Raw genomic sequence first — 25417 nt, forward strand, 5'->3', positions numbered from 1 at the left:
ATTCTGATCTAGTGGCCATCTACTGAGTGTTTGGGCATATGCAAGTTTATTTCTATATTTCATTCTTTCAATACCCACTGGGCTAAATACTGCCTAACTTGCATCCATGATGCCGTGCACTATGCTCTTTTTCAAAGGTGAACTGAATATTAAGGAAATGGCCTTTTCTGGATGAGACATGTTTTTCTATTACTGTTTTTTCCTCTTTCCCTTAGCAGAAGCTGCTTTTCTTCCTGTTTCTTTGAACTGCTTAGCTCCAAGAGGGAAGTAGCCTTTTTTTGCCGGAGAGAATAGGGAATATTTTCAGCATGTGTGGATTTAACTGCTTTGAGGCTGTTCTTCCCATTCCAACTGCTGTGTTGCCCTTATCTTTTGCTCCCTGCACGTTTAGGCACCACGCCATGGTTCTGCCCGCTTAAACTGGACCAGAAGACAAAATATTAGTGACAGCTTTGTGATCAAATCCTAGTGCTTTTCTTGGAACACACTTAATCTTGAAATCCAGATCTGAAGCAGCTCAGCTCTCTGGGGTAGCAGTGTTAGTCTGAATCTGCAAGAACAACAAGAAGTCCTGTGGCACCTTATAGACTAACAGATTTATTGGAGCATAAGCTTTCATGGGCAAAGACCCACTTCGTCAGATGCATCTGATGAAGTGGGTCTTTGCCCATGAAAGCTTATGCTCCAATAAATCTGTTAGTCTAATAGTCTACTGGACTTCTCGTTGTTCTCTTTTAATAGGCACTTCCCTGGTAATTCCTGTATGCATGAATTGATTGGTTAATTCAGTCATAGTCTTTGCTCATATGTTAGGCACTCGAGTTATAAATGTTAGCCATTCCAAATAACTCGAGTGAAGCAGATGCCTAGACCCTTCCACATCACTAAAATGTTCCATGGCTTTAATATATAATAGGGAAGCTCAGTTCTGGGCAATCCTAAATGTAAAACACTTTGCTATACATAGAGCAATCAAGATATGGAGAGTTATGGGTCCCCGGTAGCTGTAACTGGCAGTCTTCCACATAAGTAACATTTTGTATTGCTCTGTATTCTGTTACAGTTAATGCCTTAGTATAGATGGAGAGTGTGGTCATACTATAGCTGTTTGGGGATCCATAACTTTGAACTGCCTGACTTTTGAGCATGTAAAAATCACAACCATGGTGTAGCACTGATGTAGTTTTTGCATTTAATTTCCTTGGAGGGTTATTTTTTATAATGAAAAATGACTGCAAAGGGTGGAAAGATGAGGAATAGAGGGGAAAGATGAGAAAATGAAAGGCCAAATGTGCATTTATTTGACTGTGACCTTTGGCTATGCCCCTAGACCATATTTTGCAGTTTTTGGATCTTACACATTCAGTGCACTGCACCCTACCAAGGGTGTACAATCTGAAGTTGGTGGTGCAGAAGTCTGAGTGGGATGGCTCCCACTTCACTTTCTGACAGTCAAAGGGGCATCTTACTTGCATATATACAGTACCTGGAGCTTCTCTCTTTCATTTGCTATTCACTAACTGAAAATAGGGTACACTATGTTCTTCAATGTTTCTAGGGTTGCCAGGTGTCTGATATTGACCCGGACAGTCTAGTATTTTCGCTTCCTGTCCAGTAAAAAAAATTCAGAAAATACCAATAGAAATGTAGCCGTGTTAGTCTGGTGTAGCTGATACAAAATACAGGACTATGTAGCACTTTAAAGACTAACAAGATGGTTTATTAGATGATGAGCTTTTGTGGGCCAGACCCACTTCCTCAGATCAAATAGTGGAAGAAAATAGTCACAGCCATATATACCAAAGGATACAATTTAAAAAAAGTGAACACATATGAAAACGACAAATCACATTTCAGAACAGAAGGGGGTTGCGGGGGGGGGGGGGGGGAGGAAGGAAGGTAAATGTCTGTACCTTCCTCCCCCCGCATCCCCCTTCTGTTCTGAAATGTGATTTGTCCTTTTCGTATATGTTCACTTTTTTTTAATTGTATCCTTTGGTATATATGGTTGTGACTATTTTCTTCCACTATTTGATCTGAGGAAGTGGGTCTGGCCCACAAAAGCTCATCATCTAATAAACCATCTTGTTAGTCTTTAAAGTGCTACATAGTCCTGTATTTTGTATCAGAAAATACCAGACACCTAAAATGTCTGGTATTTTCTGATATTTTTTCCCTGCCAAAAAATATCAGGAGGGAAAAAAAATACTGGACACCTGACAACCCTACGACACACTCAGCAACTGGGCCCAGCCCCCGGATCCTCCCGCCAGGCCTCCCTGGACACTCCCACACCCCGCTTACCTGGTTCTGCAGGGGCTTGTCTTGTGGCTGGAGCAGAAAAATCAGATGGTCACTGGCAAAAAAGCCTCTTCTTAAAGGGGCCATGCTGATTTTTTTTATTATAATTTTTGCTCAACAACTTTGGTCTCCCCCCCTTTTTTTCCCCCTCAACAGAATTTTTTTCCTCAGTGTTTTTCTTTGGGGGGGAAGGGGTATTCAGTATTTTTGGTTAAACAATCTGGCAATCCTAAACGTTTCTAACTTTTAAATCTTAGCAGAAATATTTATTACTTACAAGATAGAGAATCCTAGAAAAGCTTTTATCAAATATGTGTCTCTTCCTTGAGTACTGTAACTGCACAATTAGTTACTATGCAGACCCAGATTTTGCCTTTAAGTACCCTACAAGGAACTCCTCAGAAGGATAGTATTCTCTACTGGATAATTTCATTGAATCTCCACTTATTCCATCACTTTCTAACTCTTTCCATAGTAATGTGTTTTCTTCTGAGAGAGAGGGAGGATGTGTTATTTTTCCTAGTGAATTTTGCTTTTCCTATTAGATGACCTAACACAGTGGTGGAAATTTTTGACCCACGGGCCACATGTGGCCCACCATGGCAATCTGATTACAGACCATGAGACATTTTACTGATGTTGACCGTCTGCAGGCACCGCCTCCCACAGCTCCCTATAGGGATGTTAACAGTAACTGGTAAATAGCACCCTTGTTTACTGGTAACTGGTCAACCAGTGTCCTAGCTGGGCTGGAGCAGACCTCTGCCTGATGTGGGTGGAGGATTGCTGGGCCCACTTTTACTGCTCCATGGGATCCCGGTTAACCAGAATGTTTAACATACCATTTAACTGGTTAACTTTTGAACTGAGATTTTACATCCCTAGCTCCCAGTTGCTGGGAACAGAGAACCATGGTCACTGGGAGATTTGGAAGGCAGTGCGTGCAGACGGTCAGTGTCAGCAAAATGTCACACGGCCCGCAATCACAGGTTGCCCATCATTGGTCTAACATCTGAATAAGCACAAGAAATTTAAATATTGCTCTGTAAAGTTCAGTATCATTTTAACTGGCCATTGTTAATATACCAATTACCAAGATTTTAAAAAGAGATTAATGATTTTGAAGTGCCTCAAGCTTTGGATGCACAATTTGAGACACCATAAAGGGTCTTAAAATGATGAGGACCCACCATCTGAAAATCAGGCCATTTTAAAGTATTTAAAGTGGGGCTCCCAAAAATTACTAGTGTTTTTAAAAATCTTGATCACTGATTTTTTTAAACAACAAATATGGCATGTATAGTACCTCAAACATTGCCAAAGAGAATTATATCCAACTTTCCAAAGCAATTCATGTATGGGCTAAAAACTAAGCTGAAATATTTTGGATGAAATAGCCTTTGCTTCAAATAGTTGTATTTGAAAATAGGGGGTATGTAAGAAAGTGTCTTCTTAGCCATAACTAGTGTGATCAGTATGACAGACGGTATATTAACATTATTTTGTATTGATAGGGTTTCCACCCTCAACAGTTCTAACTATAGAACTATAAAGCAAAATAGGATGAGTGCTAGCAAAAAACAATGGAATGGTCCCCAGTAACAGATGTTCCTTCAGCACAATCTGTGGAATTATCTCAAAGCCATTATATAGCAAAATAATGAATTAATGCTCATCTTATCACTATGTCTTCTCCTTTTCATTGTATTGTTCACCTGCAGCCGTTAAAGAGGAAAACATAAGAGGGCTCTTCATACACATCTTTGTGACACCCTCATTGTGAAAAAAATAATATCTCAGTCCTAGAGTTTTCCAGATGATGCAGCAGGATCATAGGCAGGTAGACTGTAAATGCTTTATAACATCCCATATTCACCTTTAAGGATTTTTTGCTTGAAAGGACTATGTGACTAATGTAAGGATCAGCACTATATACAGTAGTTTGGGTGCCTCTTCCACCAGAAATGGGAGTAATTTTTTAAAACTGGAAAACATGAAACCACCAGAATTTCCAGGTTTGTTAGGTTTGCCAGGCCAAAGCCAGAAATCATTAAAAATACTCATTTTCAGTCCCTTGAGACTGACTGCTTTCTGGAACTCAGTCTGTTGGATTAATCCCAGTGGGATGAAAAGGCACCTCTAAGCAATCATAGAATCATAAGACTGGAAGGGTCCTCGAGAGGTCATCGAGTCCAGCCCCCCACCCTCAAGGCAGGACCAAGCTCCGTCTACACCATCCCTGACAGATGTCTATCTAACCTGTTCTTAAATATCTCCAGAGAGGGAGATTCCACCACCTCCCTTGGCAATTTATTCCAATATTTGACCACCCTGACAGTTAGGAATTTTTTCCTAATGTCCAATCGAAACCTCCCCTGCTGCACTTTAAGCCCATTACTCCTTGTCCTGTCCTCAGAAACCAAGAGGAACAAATTTTCTCCTTCCTCCTTGTGACACCCTTTTAGATATTTGAAAACTGCTATATCATGTCCCCCCTTAATCTTCTTTTTTCCAAACTAAACAAGCCCAGTTCATGAAGCCTGGCTTCATAGGTCATGTTCTCTAGACCTTTAATCATTCTTGTCACTCTTCTCTGTACCCTTTCCAATTTCTCCACATCTTTCTTGAAATGTGGCGCCCAGAACTGGACACAGTACTCCAGCTGAGGCCTAACTAGTGCAGAGTAGAGCGGCAGAATGACTTCACGAGTTTTGCTTACAACACACCTGTTGATACAACCTAGAATCATATTTGCTTTTTTTGCAACAGCATCACACTGTTGACTCATATTCAACTTGTGGTCCACTATGACCCCTAGATCCCTTTCCGCCATTCTCCTTCCTAGACAGTCGCTTCCCATCTTGTATGTATGGAACTGATTGTTCCTTCCTAAGTGGAGCACTTTGCATTTCTCTTTATTAAACTTCATCCTGTTTACCTCTGACCATTTCTCTAACTTGCTAAGGTCATTTTGAATTATGTCCCTATCCTCCAAAGAAGTTGCAACCCCACCCAGTTTGGTATCATCTGCAAACTTAATAAGCGTACTCTCTATCCCAATATCTACATCATTGATGAAGATATTGAACAGTATGGGTCCCAAAACAGACCCTTGCGGAACTCCACTTGTTATCCCTTTCCAGCAGGATTTAGCACCGTTAACAACAACTCTCTGACTACGGTTATCCAGCCAATTATGCACCCACTTTATCGTGGCCCTATCTAAGTTATATTTGCCTAGTTTATCAATAAGAATATCATGAGAGACCGTATCAAATGCCTTACTAAAGTCTAGGTATATGACATCCACCGCTTCTCCCTTATCCACAAGGCTCGTTATCTTATCAAAGAAAGCTATCAGATTAGTTTGGCATGACTTGTTCTTCACAAACCCATGCTGGCTATTCCCTATCACTTTATTACCTTCCAAGTGTTTGCATATGATTTCCTTAATTACCTGTTCCATTATCTTCCCTGGGACAGACGTTAAACTGACCAGTCTGTAGTTTCCTGGGTTGTTCTTATTCCCTTTTTTATAAGCAATGTTCTCTCTCTAATTTTTTCCACCCATGTGCAGAATACATTTTGTTATGTGCACCAAGCCACATGCAGATGAGCACCACCAGTAGAAAAACATGCTGCTCGCTATGAGCACTGTGGGTGCTCTGCTACTCACTTGGGCAGCATTTGAATCTCACCTGGTGGCCACTCACATGCTTAGCTTACAGGTAACACTGTGTATAAGTATTCTAGTGGGCACTGGGAATGTTCATGCCACTTACAAAAGAGCACATGTATCAGAAGTTGGTACAGTAAAAGAGCATGTTTTAGAAGAAGACAGATCTCATGCTAAAACTAGCTGGTAGAACAGAAATGAGGAGAGCACAGGAAGAAAAGATAGGAACCATCAAATAGCTTGTGTATAAGGAGTTAGGGCAGGAGATAATGAAATGAGAAATCCTGGTGCCAAATCCAGTTGAGAAATCCTGGCATCATCAAAGTCAATGCCAGAACACTCGTTGATTTCAGTGGGGCTAGGATTTATTGTAACAATCAGATCCTGACATGTTCTGTCCCCCCATATGATTTAGCCATAGCCAGAGTCAGACAAAGTATCTCCCTGCCCAACATCAGCAGTCGCATGCCTTACAAAAACACAAGCCACTAGTCTATAAAGACAAGCAATAACTAACTTTTCTAACAGAACAGCTAAAGCAAATCATTAAAAGTGACCTTGTGCATTGAAATGAGCCACAATGAAGGACTCAAATTGGAAAAGCCATGCTAAGTGCAGCCTATTATACAATGCTTGTTGTATCTCTTTTTGCTTCCTTCGACCAGTGTATGTAGTGTGCCCACAGACTTCTTTCTTTCTTTGAATTTTCTGGGGTGAATTTGCTCCTTGTGAAAGAGAAGTGCTATATATCTAATGGAGGCAGATGTGATGCAAAATTCCTTGCAGAGCTCTGCCAATGCCTCTTCCTACCCACTAGAAGCCATACATTTTAGATCCAGGCTTCTCCAAAGTTCAGGAGCGTTTGGCTCAGCCCCATAATATGATAGAATGACTCTGCAGGGAAAAAATGTTTCAGTGAACAAGGACTTCCCCTCTCCCCCCCAAGGAATGATGTGGAATAACAAAGTAAAATAAACACACACAATTAAAGGACTTCCCACTCTGGGATTCAGTCCAGTGCTGTGATCTTAGGTGTACGTGGAGACTCACCTTTCCAAAGGCATTTTCTCTAGGACATCTCCCTAGCAATCAAAAGTCAATCCTTATCCCAAGCACTGTTTAAGCAGAGAGATAACAGCTGGTGTTCACCTCTTCTTTATGGAGGAGTAGCTTGTGCCCCTTGGGCCTCTTGGAAGCGCAGGATTAAGAGAGCCAATTGCAAGGCAGATTCAGAAGGCTGGAAATTTTGGAGATGTCTGGAGCTGAGGGGTTTTTTTTCAGACCATCTCTAACCCTTACCTTTAGAAGTCATTCATCTTCACTGCAGAATAGACAGCTGCTAGTGAGCTGAGCTAAGACAGACAAGCAGGAAGATTAAAATATAAAATAAACCCAGTCGGTACGTTTCATCTTGCGGGATAAGATGGGTTCAAAGCTTAGTCTGCAGAGGTGAATGGCTGGTTGAGTTGACCACCATCAAAATCTGAGTTCTGAATATGAAACTCTTGCTTCACTCAGTTTCTACAGCAATGGTTTCAAACCGATTGTGTGAGTAAAATTCCAATTGAGCAATTATTTGACTAACTGGGTTTTGATAGCTAATTACAATTACCAAAGTTAATATGTTACCATGGGATGGCTCTGCAATGTACAAAAGAAGAGAAATAGTGCTCCTCAGAGTTGCTGCCAGCCTCAAACTATAAATCAATCGGCAAGGCTGCAGAGTGACAAGAGAGACCCATTCTTTTGCAGAAGAGAAGGAGTGTCACTTCCATGAAAACCTACCTTTTGATCAGCTAAATCTCCAGAGGCAGAGTCCAATCTTAGCCTATAATGCAGTTGCCTAGGTCTGTCGTTTGTTTGTCTATTAAAAAAAGACATGAAAAACTAATCCCTCTAATATCCATATAAAGAGGGACTGTCATAAGGTGAGCTTTTCCACACACAGATCCTACAGTTCCATGCAAACATCTAGAGCCCTACAGATATAAAATTGGCATCTGTATTGTCAAAAATGAACTGCAGATATCCACATCCATGGATGCAGATACCGCAGATATAAAATGGATATCCACAAATTTGCAGGATTCTAGATACAAAATTTGTATCCACATCCTCACCTGTAGCCACAAAAATGAGCCAATGATATGCTTATCCACATCCATGGAATGGCCACTCACAGATATAAAGCAGATGTCTGCAGATTTGCAGGGCTCTACAAGCAGCTGCAGGAGAGAGTCTAATGTCTTTCAAAGTAGAAATAATTCTGTCTTCCTGATCTTTACTCTGTAGCTTCCTTTTAACCTATTCATTTAGGCTGTGTCCAGACTCCATGCCTCCTTCGACGGAGGCATGTAGATTAGCCACATCGGAAGAGGGAAATGAAGCCGCGATTAAAATAATCGCGGCTTCATTTAAATTTAAATGGCTGCCCCGATCTGCCGATCAGCTGTTTGTCGGCAGATCGGGAGAGTCTGGACGCGATGCCCCGACAAAGAAGCCTTTCTTCATCGACACAGGTAAGCCTCGTGAAACCAGGTTTACCTGTGTCGATGAAGAAAGGCTTCTTTGTCGGGGCATCGCGTCCAGACTCTCCCGATCTGCCGACAAACAGCTGATCGGCAGATCGGGGCAGCCATTTAAATTTAAATGAAGCCGCGATTATTTTAATCGCGGCTTCATTTCCCTCTTCCGATGTGGCTAATCTACATGCCTCCGTCGAAGGAGGCATGGAGTCTGGACACAGCCCATATGTTTCTGAGGTTCATTCATGTGAACTGTTTGCTTCTTCCATGGCATTTGCTCCTTTTTCTAAACCTTTAATGCATTTTGTTAAATGAAGCACAGGTGAGAATTAGAAACATCTGCAGCCCAATTAACATGCCAGAGAAATTTTGACTTTGATTCTATGAGCTCCAGGGACAAGATGAATTATGCTTATTGCAGACAGCTGGCTTAAAGGCAAAAGACAGTCTTCTGTGTAGTTACGTAACTAAGAGCTTGATTATCGTAACACAGCCAATCGACTATGTAATTCTTTATTATCTATGCTATTTATTTAACTGGCTACATGTTGTTATCTTTTGGCATTGTATATATCCAGCTAGAACTGCAAGAGGTTTATCAGCACTTTATTCAGATTTTTGAGTGTTCAAAAGCAATTAAAATAATGGTAAAGTAAATACATGCAGTATGTTTGGTGGGGAGGGCACCAGAAATGTCAAGGAGAGACCTACAATGGAGTGAAATCTTTACTTACTCATTGGTTAGTTGCAGCCCAGGCAGGCACTTTTCCAATATGACTAAACTGAGTGAAGGGGACCACCCTCCTTGTGGCTGAATAGATAATTCACTGTGAATTATTGTACACCAAGCCAGGACGTGTTGTGGTTTTGAAACGTTCCTTAAAGGGGTGGAACATATGTACAGTTTAAGCTATAGTGCCTTACAATAGGATCCATATTGGAATCCAGGCTTCTAATATAAATTCACCGCATTAGCCGGTGTTGTTATTTAGGAGTATGTAGTCATTTGCGAAGCATTGTTGCTCTCTGCAAAACAGAAATGTAAAGGCAGCCTCTGCCTCATGGAGCTTTCAATCTAAGATTTGGGCACCTATAAGATACGATGCACAAGAGGCACAGAGGGGAGTGCAAGCTTAGAGCTGCTTGGTGTAAACTATTCATATCGGTGAGCACTTACTCGCATGAGTGGTCCCTTTGAGGTCAGAGTCACCTTCTGTTCACTAGCTGTTTCTTTCTATTGTTGCATTTTTTGTTGTTTACATTGAACACAAATTGGGAGCCAGAGTGCAGGTGGAGTTTGGGCCTGGCGCGAGTGTCCCCATGTATCTTCCATGCAGATTCTAGCCCCAATTGTAGTTCCAGGACTCTTGTGCTGGGAGCTATCAAGCGGTACAGCTGTGGCTAATGGGGATATAAAAGGTTGTTTAAAAATATAACCGTGCAACCACTGAAAATCCTAGTGGTTACACGGTTACATACGCTGTGGGCTCTGCAGTAGAAAGCTTATATATAAACTGCAGAACCCACAGCAAAGCCAGCTCCCCTGAATCAAGGCCTACATGGGTAAAGTTATTCTTCTGAGCCTGCAGTGAAGCTTCCCTGGGGAGCCAGTGTGTAACTTGTGGTAGCGGGGCCAGGCTGGGCTCGCCATGAAACAGGGGCTGCTCTGGCTGAAGCAGCCCCTGCCAGTGGTAGTCCCCATGGGGCTGGAGAAACCCCCTGCCTGGAATGGGTGGGGAGCTACTCCAGGTCCTACCAGTTCACTGGAACTGGTAAGCCTCGTCTGATAAGGGTGAGGCTTACCAGTTAATCTTTTACATCCCCACTGTCTGCATAACTCATGCTGGCCAGCAGAACTAAACAGACCCAGAGGTGCAACCGTTGTGGTCTCCTAAAATGAGTAGCACCAAGGTGTTCAGTTGGGCATAGCACGTCTGCTCCATGACATTGAATCGATGGTGAATCTTGCCTTTTGTATGTAGGAAAAGTGCTGCAACAGCTTCTGCAAGGTTGCAGGAGCTCCACGTCAGCACTGAATTCGTTACTATCATTGATTTGTAGGACTGTAGCTCCCAGAGGCCCCATCGTATTGGCACTCCATATATACAGAGATAGTAGGAGACAGTTTAGGCCCTGAAGAACTTATTAGTTAAACTGCTAAAGCAGTTAAAAGGCAGAAGAAAAGCAGCATCTCTCAGTCTCGTGAATTGAGCTCCATTATGTGAAATTCCCATTGAAGTCAGTGCAAGTTGTGCCCATGATGTAGTGGGCATGGTTGGCATACTGCTTATGCAGTATACAGACATGCTCTTACAGGTGTTGAAACTGAGGTGCTGGCACTCCCCAGATTGAAGTGGTTTCCGTTATATATAGACTTTCAGTTTTGTTCAATGGCTTTCACCACCCCCTCATAAAAATTGTTCCAATGCTACTACACACTCCTCTCTTCTGTCTTTATTACTTCCAAATTAGGTGCATAAAATAACTGGCATGTATTGCATACCTCTCCCAGGAGAGCAGGCAAAATTGACTCAGGTTTGGGTTTAGCTGATACTTTGGAACCCACTCCTAATGAAGTCAATGACAACACACTCACTGACTTCAATGGGAGCCAGGATCAGGCCCAAGTCCTTTCAGGTTCAGTGGGTTTGGCAAAGTGTTAGTTGAGGATCAACTTGGGTGAACTTTCCCCCAGCTTCTGGAGGAAGATTTCCAGCCAATCCCTTCCTTCCCACAGATGCCAGGCAATAATTTATGCTTTAGTTTAGAATCCATAGGAAAACTGAATGCTTCACATTGTTTCAACTTAAAATAGGCCTGATCTAAAACCTCAGAACTGAACATCCCAGATTTTTCAGGGAAAATGAACCCAAATGTGAGTTCATGTGTGGTCCCTTTCTCTACAGGGAGCTGAACCAAAATCCCCAATTCCAACCTCCCTGAATTCTGGAGAAGTTTGGATCTAGCACTGAACTTTGCCACCCACTCTCATGTCTAGGTTTTGACCTTGCATCAGGCAAACTTTGCTGACCTCAACCAAGTTTAAATTTTCAGTTTGAACCCAAAAGTTGAAAAAATAAAATGTAAGCTATAGCACCCCAAATGACTTACTTTTACATTTGCCACCCCACAATTAACCAAACCTACCAATTTTTGCACTGCTCTGTTCACAAATGCTGTTGAGATCAGTGGGAGAGCAGCGTAAGTGTGGCTCTAATGAGAAATCACACTTGCTCTCATTGAAGGGCAATGCTGGTTTACAATACAGTATTTGCTTTTTGTATTTATACTGGAAAATGGCTTTTCATTTAGCTCATGCCATTTACTGAAACAGACGTAAAAGATGGGAAACTAGTTTTCTGGCAGCTCCAAAGAACGTTACATAGTACAAGGTAAACATCTTGCTCCGTTGTTCATTTGCTAGTGAAGAAATGGTCAGCTGAGTAAGATCCAGAATCAGCAGAAATGGAGGGGAATAATCATTAAACAAACAAATCTGTCAGCGAAGTCAGAAAAACTTCCTCTCTCCATAAACATAATGGGGAGAGGATATTTTCATATCCAATGAAGTGTGCCGTGTAAAATAGACAATTAACCAGATGTGCTCTTCTGGGGGTTTGGAACAGGCACATGCCTGCATTAAACTATTGATCCAGTTCTACTTGTCTACTACATCTATGAATTATAGGTGTAAATGCTACCCAGCCTTGGGCTGTAGAATCTGGCCTGAATATAAAAGATGATGTAAGAGAACAGTCCTGCAAGGTAACAAGAGCCCTCAGGCTAATCAGGATGTAACATTTACAGATGTAATAATAAAGCACATTTTAATTCCAGATTTGCAGAGATTAAAACAAAATCAGTTCTTTGAAAGAAAGAGTCAAAACCAGAAAATGGGTTCTTTTGATCATTCTGTAGAAGTTCTGAAGAAGTTTGAGCCAAGTCTGGTCTCCCTGATCCAGGTTTTGAGCCTTAGTAAAAATAAATAATTTTCCATAGATATTTTAATGATTAATGTTGTCATCTTGTTCTTAGGCTAACATGTTTGTGGAAGGGTTCCATGACGCCATTCTCCTCTATGCTCTGGCTTTGGGTGAGGTCCTGAAATATGGCTTTAGCAAAAAGAATGGGGATAAAATTGTTCTTCATACACGGAATAGGACATATGAAGGTAGGTGTCTGCTAGTTGAATACTGGATTGTATCGGTATTGTTTCAACTCACTTCGACTGTTTGTGCTGTGTAAACAATAGTCAGAATATATGCTCTTCACAAACACATACAGCATTTTTACATCACTGCACATTTTTCATAACATCCCTTTGGGTATTATTCTGCTCAAAGGAATGCCTAATAATTTAATGACCTTCATTAGAGTTAAAAGAAATGCCAATAACTTTCTCAGGCTCCTTTGTTTTTGTAAAGATTAGAGCAGCTTGTCTTACTTCATGTGCATCTACTAGCGCTTGAGCTTGCTTCATTTTTTCCATTTTTCCATTTTTATCTTAACAAGCTGGATTCGATAAAAGCTCACGGGTGCCAATTTTTTCTCTCTCGTTGATGCTGTTTTGAGCATTGGAAGGTTTTTCTTCCCTTCTTTTTAAGAGCTTTGTTTGTTATCCCAGATACAGTATCCAAAGAGGACTCTGACTTTCTGGGCGTAGTCACTTAGGGTATGTCTACACAGCAGGGCTAAAGTTGAATTGAGCTACACAACTTCAGCTACGTCAGTCGTTTAGCTGAAGTCGTAATAGCTTAACTCGGCTTTTGCCGCTGTTTACACAGCAGGAAGTCGCAGGAATAACACTCGTCTTTTGACTTCCCTTACTCCTTGTGAAATTAGGGTTACAGGAATCTGAAGTATAAAATCTTCAAGCTCGAAATTATTTTGGAATAAAGGCTTATAATGTAGATGTGCAATTTCTTATTTCGGAATAATGTCACTTATTCTGAAATAATGCTGCTGTGTAGACTTACCCTCAGGCCTTGTCTCTACTAACTCCTGGTGTCAATCTAATCTATGTGACTTCAGCTGTGCAAATATCATAGCTGAAGTCAATGTACTTATCATGGGCAGTAAGGTCAGCAGAGGCTATTCTCATCCTGGTGGAGCACCATCATGGACAGGAGAACACTCCAAGGGTGTGTCTAGACTACATGCCTCCGTCGATGGAGGCATGTAGATTGGACAGATAGGCAAAGGGAAATGAAGCCGCGATTTAAATAATCGCAGCTTCATTTAAATTTACATGGCTGCCGCGCTGAGCCGACAAACAGCTGATCAGCTGTTTGTCGGCTCAGCGCGGCAGCCATGTAAATTTAAATGAAGCCGAGATTATTTAAATCGCGGCTTCATTTCCCTTTGCCAAATAAACAAATCTACATGGCTCCGTCGACGGAGCCATGTAGTTTAGACGTACCCCAAGGTTGTTGAAACTATCTAAACACTAACATAAAGTCAAAACAAAGTGCTTCAATTAAGTTATTTCAGTATTTCCAGATGAAAATTTCAGAAATTTTGTGCTAAGGGAAATTCAGGATGAAAGAAAATTTCAGAATATCCCTTGGAATGGAAATTACAAGTTTTGACTAGCTCTAATAATGACTTCAGGCCAGATGGTCTTGGCTTCCTGAGCCAGTAAGCTATCTGTTCCAATAAATACTTCCTTTCCGTTCTGGGAGCCAGCCTTGCCATGCCAGACAAGTAGGTAGTGACCTTAAGGTGTTGCTATTGCCATTTGGTTGTGTTCACTCTTTAATCCTTCAGTCTAGCCAGGATAGTAGCACACATTTCTGATTGTTTGGTTACTGTACCTCTGCACCTAAAGGCAACCATCTGGTTGTAAGCAATTTGGTACATACTGAGTAGTAGGGATGTAAAGGAGTAGTCTACTAGTTGACTACCAGATAAGCCTATGCTTATCAGGTAGTCAAGTAGACTACTCCTCACATTCCACCCCCCACTGCTTCTGTATCAGTGGTAAGAGGGGGGAGCAGGAGCCAGTGCTGGGGGGACCCTCTTAAAAGCTGGTTCCCCCAGCAACATCTCCACAATGCTCCCTGTCTCCCCTCCCCCTGCTGCCACTATCAAAGGTAGCCCCGGTCCACGGTGACCCAGCCATGAGATGGGGCTGCTTTGCCAAATCCCCACTGGGACCCCCTCACACAGGGGCTGCTGCTGCCTGGGCAGGCAGCTGGGCTCAATTCCGGCTCGTGCTGGGTGTGGGACCAAACCCCACTGTGGCTCTGCAATCTCCAGGGGGTAGACTGTCCAGGTCCTACTATGTTTTAAATTACAGAGCCGCAGCGGGGTTTGGTCCGCTCCCTACTCAGTAGGCCTACAATTAAATTTGGATTAACCTTTCCTAAAGTCACTCCATTTTAATAGGAAAAGAGCAAAAGTAAACAGAGGCACATTTGCTCATTGAGCATTTGGGAAGGTTTGGTTTGTTTAAGAAAATGTACACTGGTACTGAGTCGCTGAAATCTCTCTCCTGGTTTGTAGCAGCAGCCTGGGAACAGATTCTCCACTCCCATGCACTTTTCATCTCTGTGACATGGGTGTAAAATTGCTGCCATTCTGATGTGCATTCACTTTGCACAGTGCAACAGAGAATCAGGCCCATGGCGTTCATCCCCTGACTGAAGAGCTGCAATAGGACCTTGCTAAACTCTGCTCTTTACCTTTTTCTTCTCTGTTCTCTCCCCCCTCAAAGAATTGGTACTGTAGGGAGGTCGTGTGTTATGATTTCATTGTTTTCACAAACTGCCACACTACATGTACTAGCATAGTGGGATGTATGATGCATACTCATTAAACTACATGAAAGCTGATAAAATAAATGAGCACAATACACTATATGTTGCATTATCCTGCTTTATAACTCAGCTTGTTGACTCCCACCATGATTCTGCCAGCTTTATGCATGGTGGATAATACCTTACTCCACAAGAAGGTCTGCTGATTTCTGTAGGACTATTCAGAATACTTATCAACATGAACAAGAGAGAAAGGGCTAAAATCTGTCAAAGTTGCTTAATTTGGTCATTCACCAACAGTGGGGCTGACAGCCACCACGCCAGCACAAGGCATGGAGGCGGGGGACTCGGTGGAACCTTGGGCAGGAAAGACAGGGCCAGGGCAGACCACTCTTAGTTCCTCTGGGAGCACAGTGTTTCCCCCCACACCAGTCCATGTGGAGCACCCAGCAGAGCACTCCAGCAGCAATTTAAAGGGACCCGGGGCTCCAGCCACCGCCACTGAGTTGCCAGGCCCTGGGGCAACTGCCCCCTATACCCCTCTCTCCATCCTCCCATTGGCAGGTCTGTTCACCAAGGTCAAATCATGACAACCTTGCTCACTTTTTACTCAGTCAGGGAAACCTCCCAGTTTCTGATTTTGCTGTTGCTTATATCACTCTAACTCCACTGAAATGAGTAGAGGCAAATTGATGTATAACTGGAATGGGAGAAGAATCAGGCACACTGACTTTAGTGGAGTTGTTGCCTGAATTAAACCTGAAGCAAATCTCATGAATAGTTTCAGGATTTGGCACACAGTTTCCCAGTCAAGAGTGTGTATTAGCAAAGTTCTGCAGTATTTCTTACAGAAATACTGGATGATGGCTCTCACTGTATACATTCTGAACCAGATCCTCAGGAGTGTAAACTGGAATTGGACGATGGCCTTTAGTAGAGCTACCTCAGTTTACACCAATGGATGACTTAATCCTACATTTCACTGGAGATGAGTCATGGAGGGCAGATGTCATGCTAAAACTTGAGAAGTTGGAGAGTATTTAATGTGTCTTTTTTTCAAAATTGTATACAAAAATATTGAAATATATAGGAACTAGAACCCAATTTCATATACAGAGTTTGTACCGCACCTTGACTTTAAGAAAGGCTGATTACCCAAAACTATGATTTAAGTCAACATGAGCCGTCAAACCCATACAGTATATTCTTGCAGGGGAGGGGCTAGAGTGGTGCATACTTCAGTGCCATTGAATTCTAAGGAAAGGATCTCATTGATTTCAATTAATGTTTAATAGTGTCCTTTATCTCAACTTGCAATAGGAAAAGAAAAAAATGTGGCCCCAATTCTGCAAAGCATGTAAACACACATTTGTTTAAGCTGTCTGTGGGAATCAGTCCACGTGCTTAAATGCTTTACTGAACAGAAGCCTGTCAGATTAGCTTTCCCCCTTCACTCCAGTTTCAAATTTTGCAACCCCAGTGAAGACAATGGAATCTAAGCAAGGGCAGGATTTAGTCCACAGTGAAGCAGCTATATTCATTATTCCCACACTTCATGTCCAGTAAGAAAGCACAGGATCGGCGGCACATGTGCACCACATGTTGGAGTTCCTGACTCTTGCCTTGAACTCTGCTTCACTAGTTCTAAGTTTCACACAAGCACCTTTGTTTTTACTTGGGCTTTGTTGTCGATTTCAGGACAGAGCCCCACTTAAATTAATTTGTGTGAAAAGCATTTTTATTTTTATTCCAGTGCTCTGGGTTTCTGGATTACATTTTTTTCACATATTCCCTAAACAGGCTCATATATTTTATATTTCAAAAGGAGAAATGTTAAGAATTTAGGAATGCAGACACTGAGATGAAATTACAATTTCTTCTGGAATGCCAATAAAAGTCTGTGAGACTGATGAGATTTCCTGCCATGTATCAGTCTGTAAAAATCTGTCCACTCTAATTTTTGTTTTCCTTGGAAGGGTCCAGCATTTTAACTAATTAACTTTCCAATTCCTTACATGCCATTGCCTAGGTATTGCAGGGCAGGTATCCATTGATGCCAATGGAGACCGGTTTGGGGATTTCTCAGTGATTGCAATGACTGACCCAGAAGCAGGCACACAGGAGGTAAGAAAATAAACAAAATTTCAAATGCCTACTTATGAGATGTCCCAACTAGGGTCCAAATTTTGTACCATCAACATCTAGTTATTTAACTATGAATATTAACATGTCATAACATAATGCTACAAACCCAAAGTACAAATTCTGCTTGTAAAAGTAATCTTAAAGCATAAGACCCTATTGTACAAATCCATTCTCACTCAAAGGATTACTTGTGTGTAAGAGTTTACAGGACTAAAAGCTGTAATCTGTGGTGACCAAACTTACTGATTCTCAGAGACACGAACAATACTCTTCAGAAGTTTGAGAGCTGGACATGCCTGCCAGTACTAGGGGCTTCTGCCCTCTGGTGGTGGGGGGGGGGGGCACCTGCTGGGTCTAAGGGCTCCATCCCTGTGGGGTGAGGGGGTGCCAAGCTACAGCAATGTCTCCTTCCCTGCTGGCCAGACGCTCCAAGCCCCACCACCCTGCCGCAGGGCAGAAACCCCAAGCTCCCCACCCCAAGTATGGTAGGCGAGTCACGTTAACTGTAAAAGAGCTGCCTGTGGCTTGCAAGTCATGATGTGGCCATGCCTGATCTGTATCTTAGCTAGTCCTGAGAGAGAGTTTGAAAAAGAGAAGTTGAAGATTAAAATGACTACGTCACCATCTTCAGTGGTAAAGAAGTGTTTTTACCTTAGGGAGGCTAAAACACATGAACTACCCTAAGACACAGACACAATGAAGACAAGACATTTTAACTTTACCATGAGGTAAACTACCTGAGGTCAGTGCTAAACCACTGCCTGTGGCTGATTCACCACAGAGTCCAGCTAGCTAGAGTTTAAAGTACCACTTAACTCAAGCTAGATATTTTTGTAGTGTGCATGGGAGTTAGGTGAAGGGCAACATTCAAGTAATATCTTGAGCTGACAGTGCAGTGCAGACAAGCCCTTAGTAACCCACGTAGTTTCAATGACCTCATTTGAATGGTTCCAATGAGTAAGGCCTAATTATGTGAGTAATGATTTATAGGGCTGGGCTGGGCCACTAATTCATTTCTGTCTATACAACTGATTGAAAATTCTGACTCTAACCTGCATAAGTAGTCATAGCTTTTGGAAGTCAATAGGACTGTGATGGGGGGGAGGAGGGAGTCTAGTCATTAGTCAGCCTGTGATGGACAGGTCTGGTCTGGGCACAGCTGAGGGCATCTGCTCAGGGCATATTGCTCGAACTTGGGGCTCCTTACAGCCCCAGACCTGGGACCTTCCCAAATAGGCCACAAACCAGTCACACCAAGCGCTTCAGCTGCCAATCTGGCCAGGCAGAAGCCTCACAAATAAAACCACTCTAACACCCCAGCTCTTCCTGTGCCCCAGTCAGCCCCGGGCCTAACACAGGTGAGGGGTTATAGAACCCAATCTCACCTAACCCAAATGGGTTCTTCCTGTCCCAAGAAACCAGCCACAGTTCCCAGGTGAATTTACACTCTGGATCTTACCCACAAGGTCATGCTGAGCCAATTCGTTAGAATCTAAAATTTAAAGGTTTATTACTAAAAGAAAGAAAAGCATGAGAGTAAGGTTGTTAAAGAAAATATATAACATGCATCAAACCACCCAGTTCTCGATACAGGCTCTTAGCAGAGATGTTATACACTGCTATCTTAAAAGTGTATATCCTATGTTAGGATGGGTCCACAGTTCTTTCCGGCTCATTGTTCCCTGCAAGGCTGCATCTGGGATCAGGAGCTAAACTGAAGACAAGATGGTGGGTGCCACATGGCACTTATATCCCTCTCCTGGCATTTTCCTGGCCAGAGATGGTCACATGGTCCAACAACCTATCCCTGCGTCCCATGCTGGTAGTCCTTAGGCCCTAGCTGGGTTGCAGGTATGAGTCACATTCCTGAGTTGTGTATTGGCACCTAGAGCTTCATTGTCTCCTTGCTAATTATCATAGCTATTGGCTGAGCATTCTTTGCCCATTGCTCAGCCAGACAGAATTTTCCAGCATCCCTACAGAGTACATGTTTATAACTCCACATACAGATATCATACAAGTACATGAATAGCATATACAGAATCAGTAGAACACAAGCTTTCATGTAACACCTCACATGGGCCCCTTTGCATACACTTTTGAGAAAATACCCCCCCATGGGTGCAGCAATGATCTAGCTGCTCCCCTTAAAATCCATTAACGTGACACCCCCAAAGCAAAATTAATGCAGGAAGTGATGGTAGTAACATCACTGAGGGCATCATAGGCCTCCCCATGTTTTGGCTCTGTGTTAATACATGTTCTAATCCATTATTAGAAACCACAGTACAGAACTGGTTACTAAGGGCTTGTCTGCACTGCACTGTCGGCTCAAGATATTACTTGAATGTTGCCCTTCACCTAACTCTCATGCATACCACAAAAATATCCTCCTCCCTATATCTGGGTAGTTGTCCCTCTTAACTGAAGTACTTGACTGGAGGCACTAATCAGGTAGAAATGCAGACATTCAGATTTGTTCTTGCATTTTATTTTGTGGGTGCATCCATAAATGGTAGGTCTAAAATAATTTATGAATCCCATTATTTAGATAGAAGTAGCCTCATACTTGGCTACGTATAAAGACAACTTGAGTCAGATTCTCTACTGTATTACTCCATCTGTATGTCGATGTAGCTTTGTTGTTCCATTGGCATTACACTGGTGGGCTGTGTCTAGACTGGCCGCTTGAATTTCCGCAAGAACACTGACGATCTCATGTAAGATTGTCAGTGTTCTTGCGGAAATACTATGCTGCTCCCATTCGGGCAAAAGCCCTCTTGTGCAAATGCTTTTGCGCAAGAGGGCCAGTGTAGACAACGCGGTATTGTTTTGCACAAAAAAGCCCTGATGGCGAAAATGGTGATCGGGGATTTCTTGCACAAAAGCGCATCTAGATTGGCACGGACGCTTTTCCACAAAAAGTGCTTTTGCGAAAAAGCGTCCGTGCCAATCTAGACGCTCTTTTCAGCAAATGCTTTTAACGGAAAAACTTTTCCGTTAAAAGCATTTGCGGAAAATCGTGCCAGTCTAGACGTAGCTAGTAAAACTAGAGTGATGCAGTAGTAAACCATATTCTGGGTGTTTTATTTGGATGCAACATAAATCATCCCCTTGGTCATGTAATATTAATGCAAGAAACAAACTTACATACTGCCTCAAATTTTAAGGAAGTTCAGAATACTAATTTAGATTTACAAATCTTATATTTGAGTCCAAAATCCTGAACAGAAAACAGAAATGCATGTAAACATCTCAGAACCTTACAGATTGTAACCCAAATTTTGGCAAAGCTCTCCTGCTTTTAAGTTTCTTTACAACTCAAAACCCTTGGCCCTGATTTACTTAGGTTCATGCTTGGGATGGTCTCCAGGCAAGAAAGTAGGGATCTGAGTCCAGATTTCAAATGCAAAGAAGTTTGTGGGAGACCAGATTAAATGTTTTTTGTTAGGAGTGTAACATCTCTGGCTCAGTCCTCCAGCCTGATCACAGTCAAATTGAATCCCATCTAGGGTGTCAAGAGAATCCAAACAAGGGCCTTCAGTCCTAGCTCAGGCACTTTAAAGTCAGGTTCCCAAACAAGTCTTGTCCCCTTTTTAGAGTTTACACCACTTTACCAGTGGCTGATAAGGGAGCCTGGGCTTGCCTACCACTCCAGGGTCTAGCTCCAGGCCCTAAAGGCAGCAGCCACGTAATGCTCACTGTAGTTCATTGCTGCAGTTTCCCTAAACCTCTTCTCACCTGGCCTCTTCACTCCCCTTATCTTAGGGTGAAAGTTCTCAGTTCCTCTCTCTTTCTCTTAGCCTAACCTATTGCAGTCAGAACCAAACTAAGGGTTGTCCCTCAAGCTCCTTTGTGCATAGAGGAGCACCGTTCCTCATTCCTGCGTCCCGGTACTGACCTGGTCATTACCCTGCAGCTCCTTTTTATGTAAGCCTCTTGGGCTCTGATTGGCTGCTTCTGTGCACGTCTAGCGCAGTGTTTCTCAAACCGGTATGCAGCGAGGCAGTTGGAGGTGTGCCGCAAAGCACAACAGAGTTCAAAATGGCCACCTTTACGTTTTTCTCAATAACTTTCCCCCCCAACCCCCTTTTTTTTTAATCCTTGGTGAAAGAAATTATTGTTTGGTGTTCCTTGATCTTAAAAAGTTTAAGAAACACTGCTCAAGAGAGCCCACCTTTACTGCTCCTTCTCTGTGGTGAGGTATTTGTAGGATTGTAGAGCCTCCAGCAGTAGGCTACCAAAGGCTTAGTACACCTTGTCACAGGAGCCATCTAAAAAACACAGCAAGCTGACTCAAAATTTTCTCTGAGACTTGACCATTTATTGTTCGGAGCAGAAAGCTGATGAAATTGACTATGGCTTATGTTCTGTTTTCCTCTGAATTTTGAGTTAAATTCAAACTTAAAGCTGAGAGGTACAAAGCTGTATGAACCAGTATAATGATAGCATTTGCATAGACCCTCGCAAACCAAAATGCTGAAGCTCTAACTGCATGTTTTATCCAACATAGTATGAATACAAATACGAGCTTCCAACTCTGTGCAGAGAATTGCCATGATTTATAAACAGCAGTGACTAAAGTGGAGCAGGATATGGAAAGCCTTAGATTTATAATCTAGAGTTTTTACTGTGGTCATAAGCACTGCTAATTAATAATCTCATCACTGGGATTCTGATAAGGCAACTCATTGAAATTCTGTGGATAATCAGGATATGCTCCAAGCACATGCAGCTCTTCAGTTTCTCTCTTTTTTCTGGAAATAAATTCATTAGAAAAGCCTTGTCATTTCTTATTTTTACACAGGTGATTGGGGACTATTATGGAAAGCAAGGGCGTTTTGAAATTCGATCAAACGTGAAGTATCTTTGGGGTCCTGGCAAGCTGAGAATAGATGAAAACAGAGTTCTAGAGCACACAAACAATACACCTTGTAAATCATGTAAGTTTAGTGACGTAATGTTTCCTTCCAAGCTGTAAGACAGAGGATGCAGCATATGCTGTGTTACAGTGTTCCTTGTTTACACACACGAATCTTAATGGAAACACAGTCAAGGTTGCTGGGCCTGAACATGCCAACAGTTCCTTGACAGCTGTGCTGTAGTGAAACAGTTCCCTTTAACACGGCAGGCTCATATCTTTATTCCCAGACATTGCATGCTGCTGCTGGGAACAAAAAGCTCAAGCCGATATGCAACTTCTTGTTGGGCTCCCAGCCATTATTTTACAGATACTGAATGTGGGCAGAGGGAACCTAACACAGAGGGACCTGAGGCAGCATATTCAGAAGCAGGGAAACAGTTGTTTTACTCCATGTTGGCCCTAATCCCATGGAAGTCCCCTTCCAGGAGAATCAAAAGGTAGCGCTCTGCAAGCCAGAAGGGAGCAAACACAGTGAGTAGCTGGAATGTGTAGGCTTGTACCTCACGACAAGGAGTTATCTTATCACACACCTTTGACAGACGCTGGTCAGAACAGCATCAGGACAGTATGAATTTCCCAGGGAAAATTGGGGTTACTATGAACAAGCACAGCAGGGAAGGCAAAAGCAGCCTGGGTCCAGAGCCAGCACAGGCACTGGGGGAAAGGTTGCTGGCAGGTGGCGTGGAAAGGCAATCACTACTCTACGGTTGTGGCTGGAGGATCATGGAGTTTCAGGTGGTGCCCTTCAAGGAGGCTCAGTCTGAGCAGCCCCGCCTCTTTCCAGTTCACTGAGTTCACAGACTGCGCCTCCCAGAGGGGACAATGGGGAAGGGTGACAGGGAAAAGGTGCTTACAGTATTTCTGGGGCAGGTTTCCCTCTGCTGTGGACATTTCCAGTGAGTCCCCTTGTTATAAGGAGGGTGTTGCAGGAAATGAATCGCTAGCTCTGGAGTCAGGAACTACCCCAGCGTGGCAATTTTCCTTTCCATTAAGGTTTAGCTGTACTCCATACTTTTTTGTATACATCCATTCTAGCCCAGACAGTCCCTGCATAGCCTGGAGGGAGACAGTGCATTTGTGCTCCCTTGTTATCTCCAAGCGTCCCTGAGGTGGGGGGCAGCAACACCCTTCAAAGGGTCAAGGAAAAGCAAAAAGGAGACGGGGCCATGGCTTGCCCATCCCTCCCCACCAGCCCATGGAGTGGACCAAGTGTGACAAGAGAAGCCAGCTATGCTATCCCTAAGCTATGCAGCTACCATGTTGCCCTTCTGCTTCCTGGAGGGGCTTTCCTCCCTGAACTCCCTTGGGTCATTGCATCTCTGCCCTGCCCCCTACCCAACTCTGTGGCAAAGTGCTGGATTCTCTCCATTCAGCTGAATATTGATTTATAATTATGGTCACATAGTCATTTATTTACTGTAACATCATCTGCAAAACTTTCAGCACAGAACTAAAATCACATGATTTTAACTTGAAACTCAGCCTGGTTATTCAATAGGTTTGCTAACACTTATGAAGTGGAGATGAGCCCAGCCTTAGGTTAGTCTGGGTTTTGATGCTAACACAGGTGAAATATGTTTGATACTGCAAGAGTAGCTGCTGCAGCCATTAAACCAAGACCCCTGCCATGTGATCTTTTGTAAGCCTAGCCTCTGTTTTGTGGGTAGGCCATACACACTTGTTTCTTACCAGCATGCCTCTGTATCACACTTTTATTACAATGGTGACAGAGTGTTACTTTGGGAGGGGGGTGAACCCAGCACTCAGATTAAAAAAAGGCACATGAGTTTGAACCAAAGGAGAGATTCTGCCCCAAATCCCTCAGAAGTGGGTTCTGAACAGTGCTAGTTATTTTCTTGTGCTGGTCATTCCTTTTAACATGTATTTTCCAGTTCTGGTATGAATGCTGATCATTTATTTCTGTTTGCTTTTTCAAGCAGGTGGCCTAGGAGAATCAGCTGTTACGGGGATTGTAGTTGGTGCTCTACTTGGAGCAGGATTACTAATGGCTTTCTACTTTTTCAGGTTAGTCCCAGTTACTAAAAGTTTCTTTGCTACCTACAGAGCCCAAATCTCTCTACTCCTGGCAAACCTGGCTCTGGTATGAGGAGAGGAGACGGACAAGTGCTAAAATAAGGGACTACTGCACAGTAGTAAGACTTCCACAGAAGCCAGTTCATTCATTTTCACTATTTCTATAGCTGTTTTGTATGCTCAAATCAGCTTTATTTCCTTAGGCCCTGATCCTCCAATCCCTTATGCTTGTAAGTAATTTTATTCATGTCAGTGAATTCATGGCTAATTCAGTAACACTCATAGGCGTGAAATGCTTTCCTACTGCAATTTTCTAGCATTGTGTATTTGTTGATCATGCAGTGGACCAGCACCAGCTGCCTAGAAGAGTTAAGAAATGTATTTAATTAATTGCTGAAAAAATGATACTGGTAACCCAGGAGATATTTCAAAGGACTGCTTTAGCATGATTGACCAAAGGGAGTTATTGAGTTTCACTGGGTTCCAAAAGACAGAACCAAAGGCTCTATTGCTGGGCCGTCTATTTTTTAAATTTTATACTGTCAAACAACAAACAGAGGAGGAGGAGGATTTTATGGAGGGCTTGGGTCAGGACAAGTGGGAGTCACTTCCACCCTTTCTGCCTGCTGTCATGTCTTGTCCCTCCAGTACTCCTCCCAGAGAAAGGGGGTTAGGGTATGAGGAGGTCTTTATTTTCTTATGCATGGAAGAGAATAAGTAAGGATACGTCTACACAGCAAAGTTATTTTGAAATAACAGCCGTTATTCCAGAGGACTAGTAAAGGGCAAATATAGTACAAATCTATAAAAAGGGGAATAAGAACAACCTGGGAAATTACAGATAAGTTAACTTAATTGCAACCCCAGGAAACATAAAGGAGCAAATAAGTAATCAACACCTATAAGATAAGGTGATAAGTTATAAACAGCATGGATTGGTCAAGAACAAATTGTGTCTGACCAACCTAACAGCTTCCTTTGACCAGGTAACAAGACTTGTGGATAAGGGAAAAGTGGTAGCTGTAGTATATCTTGATTCTAGGAAGGCTAGACC

At 42.7% G+C, this 25417-nt stretch overlaps 1 protein-coding gene across 3 annotated transcripts in view; it reads left to right on the plus strand.

Moving 5' to 3' along the window:
* Positions 1-25417, plus strand: part of NPR3 (natriuretic peptide receptor 3) — a 68831-nt gene that overhangs the window by 36646 nt on the left and 6768 nt on the right. For 2 of the 3 annotated variants that reach the window (XM_025181393.3, XM_006116523.5), the window contains 4 exons: positions 12538-12673; positions 17290-17384; positions 22213-22348; positions 24267-24354. In XM_025181393.3, coding sequence (XP_025037178.1) covers positions 12538-12673; positions 17290-17384; positions 22213-22348; positions 24267-24354 — 455 coding nt within the window. The remainder of the gene's footprint in view (positions 1-12537; positions 12674-17289; positions 17385-22212; positions 22349-24266; positions 24355-25417) is intronic. The other variant, XM_025181394.3, reaches the window with a different exon arrangement.

Source organism: Pelodiscus sinensis, chromosome 6 (genome assembly GCF_052426305.1).
Source record: "Pelodiscus sinensis isolate ZL-2025 chromosome 6, ASM5242630v1, whole genome shotgun sequence".
Classification (NCBI taxonomy): Eukaryota; Metazoa; Chordata; order Testudines; family Trionychidae; genus Pelodiscus; species Pelodiscus sinensis.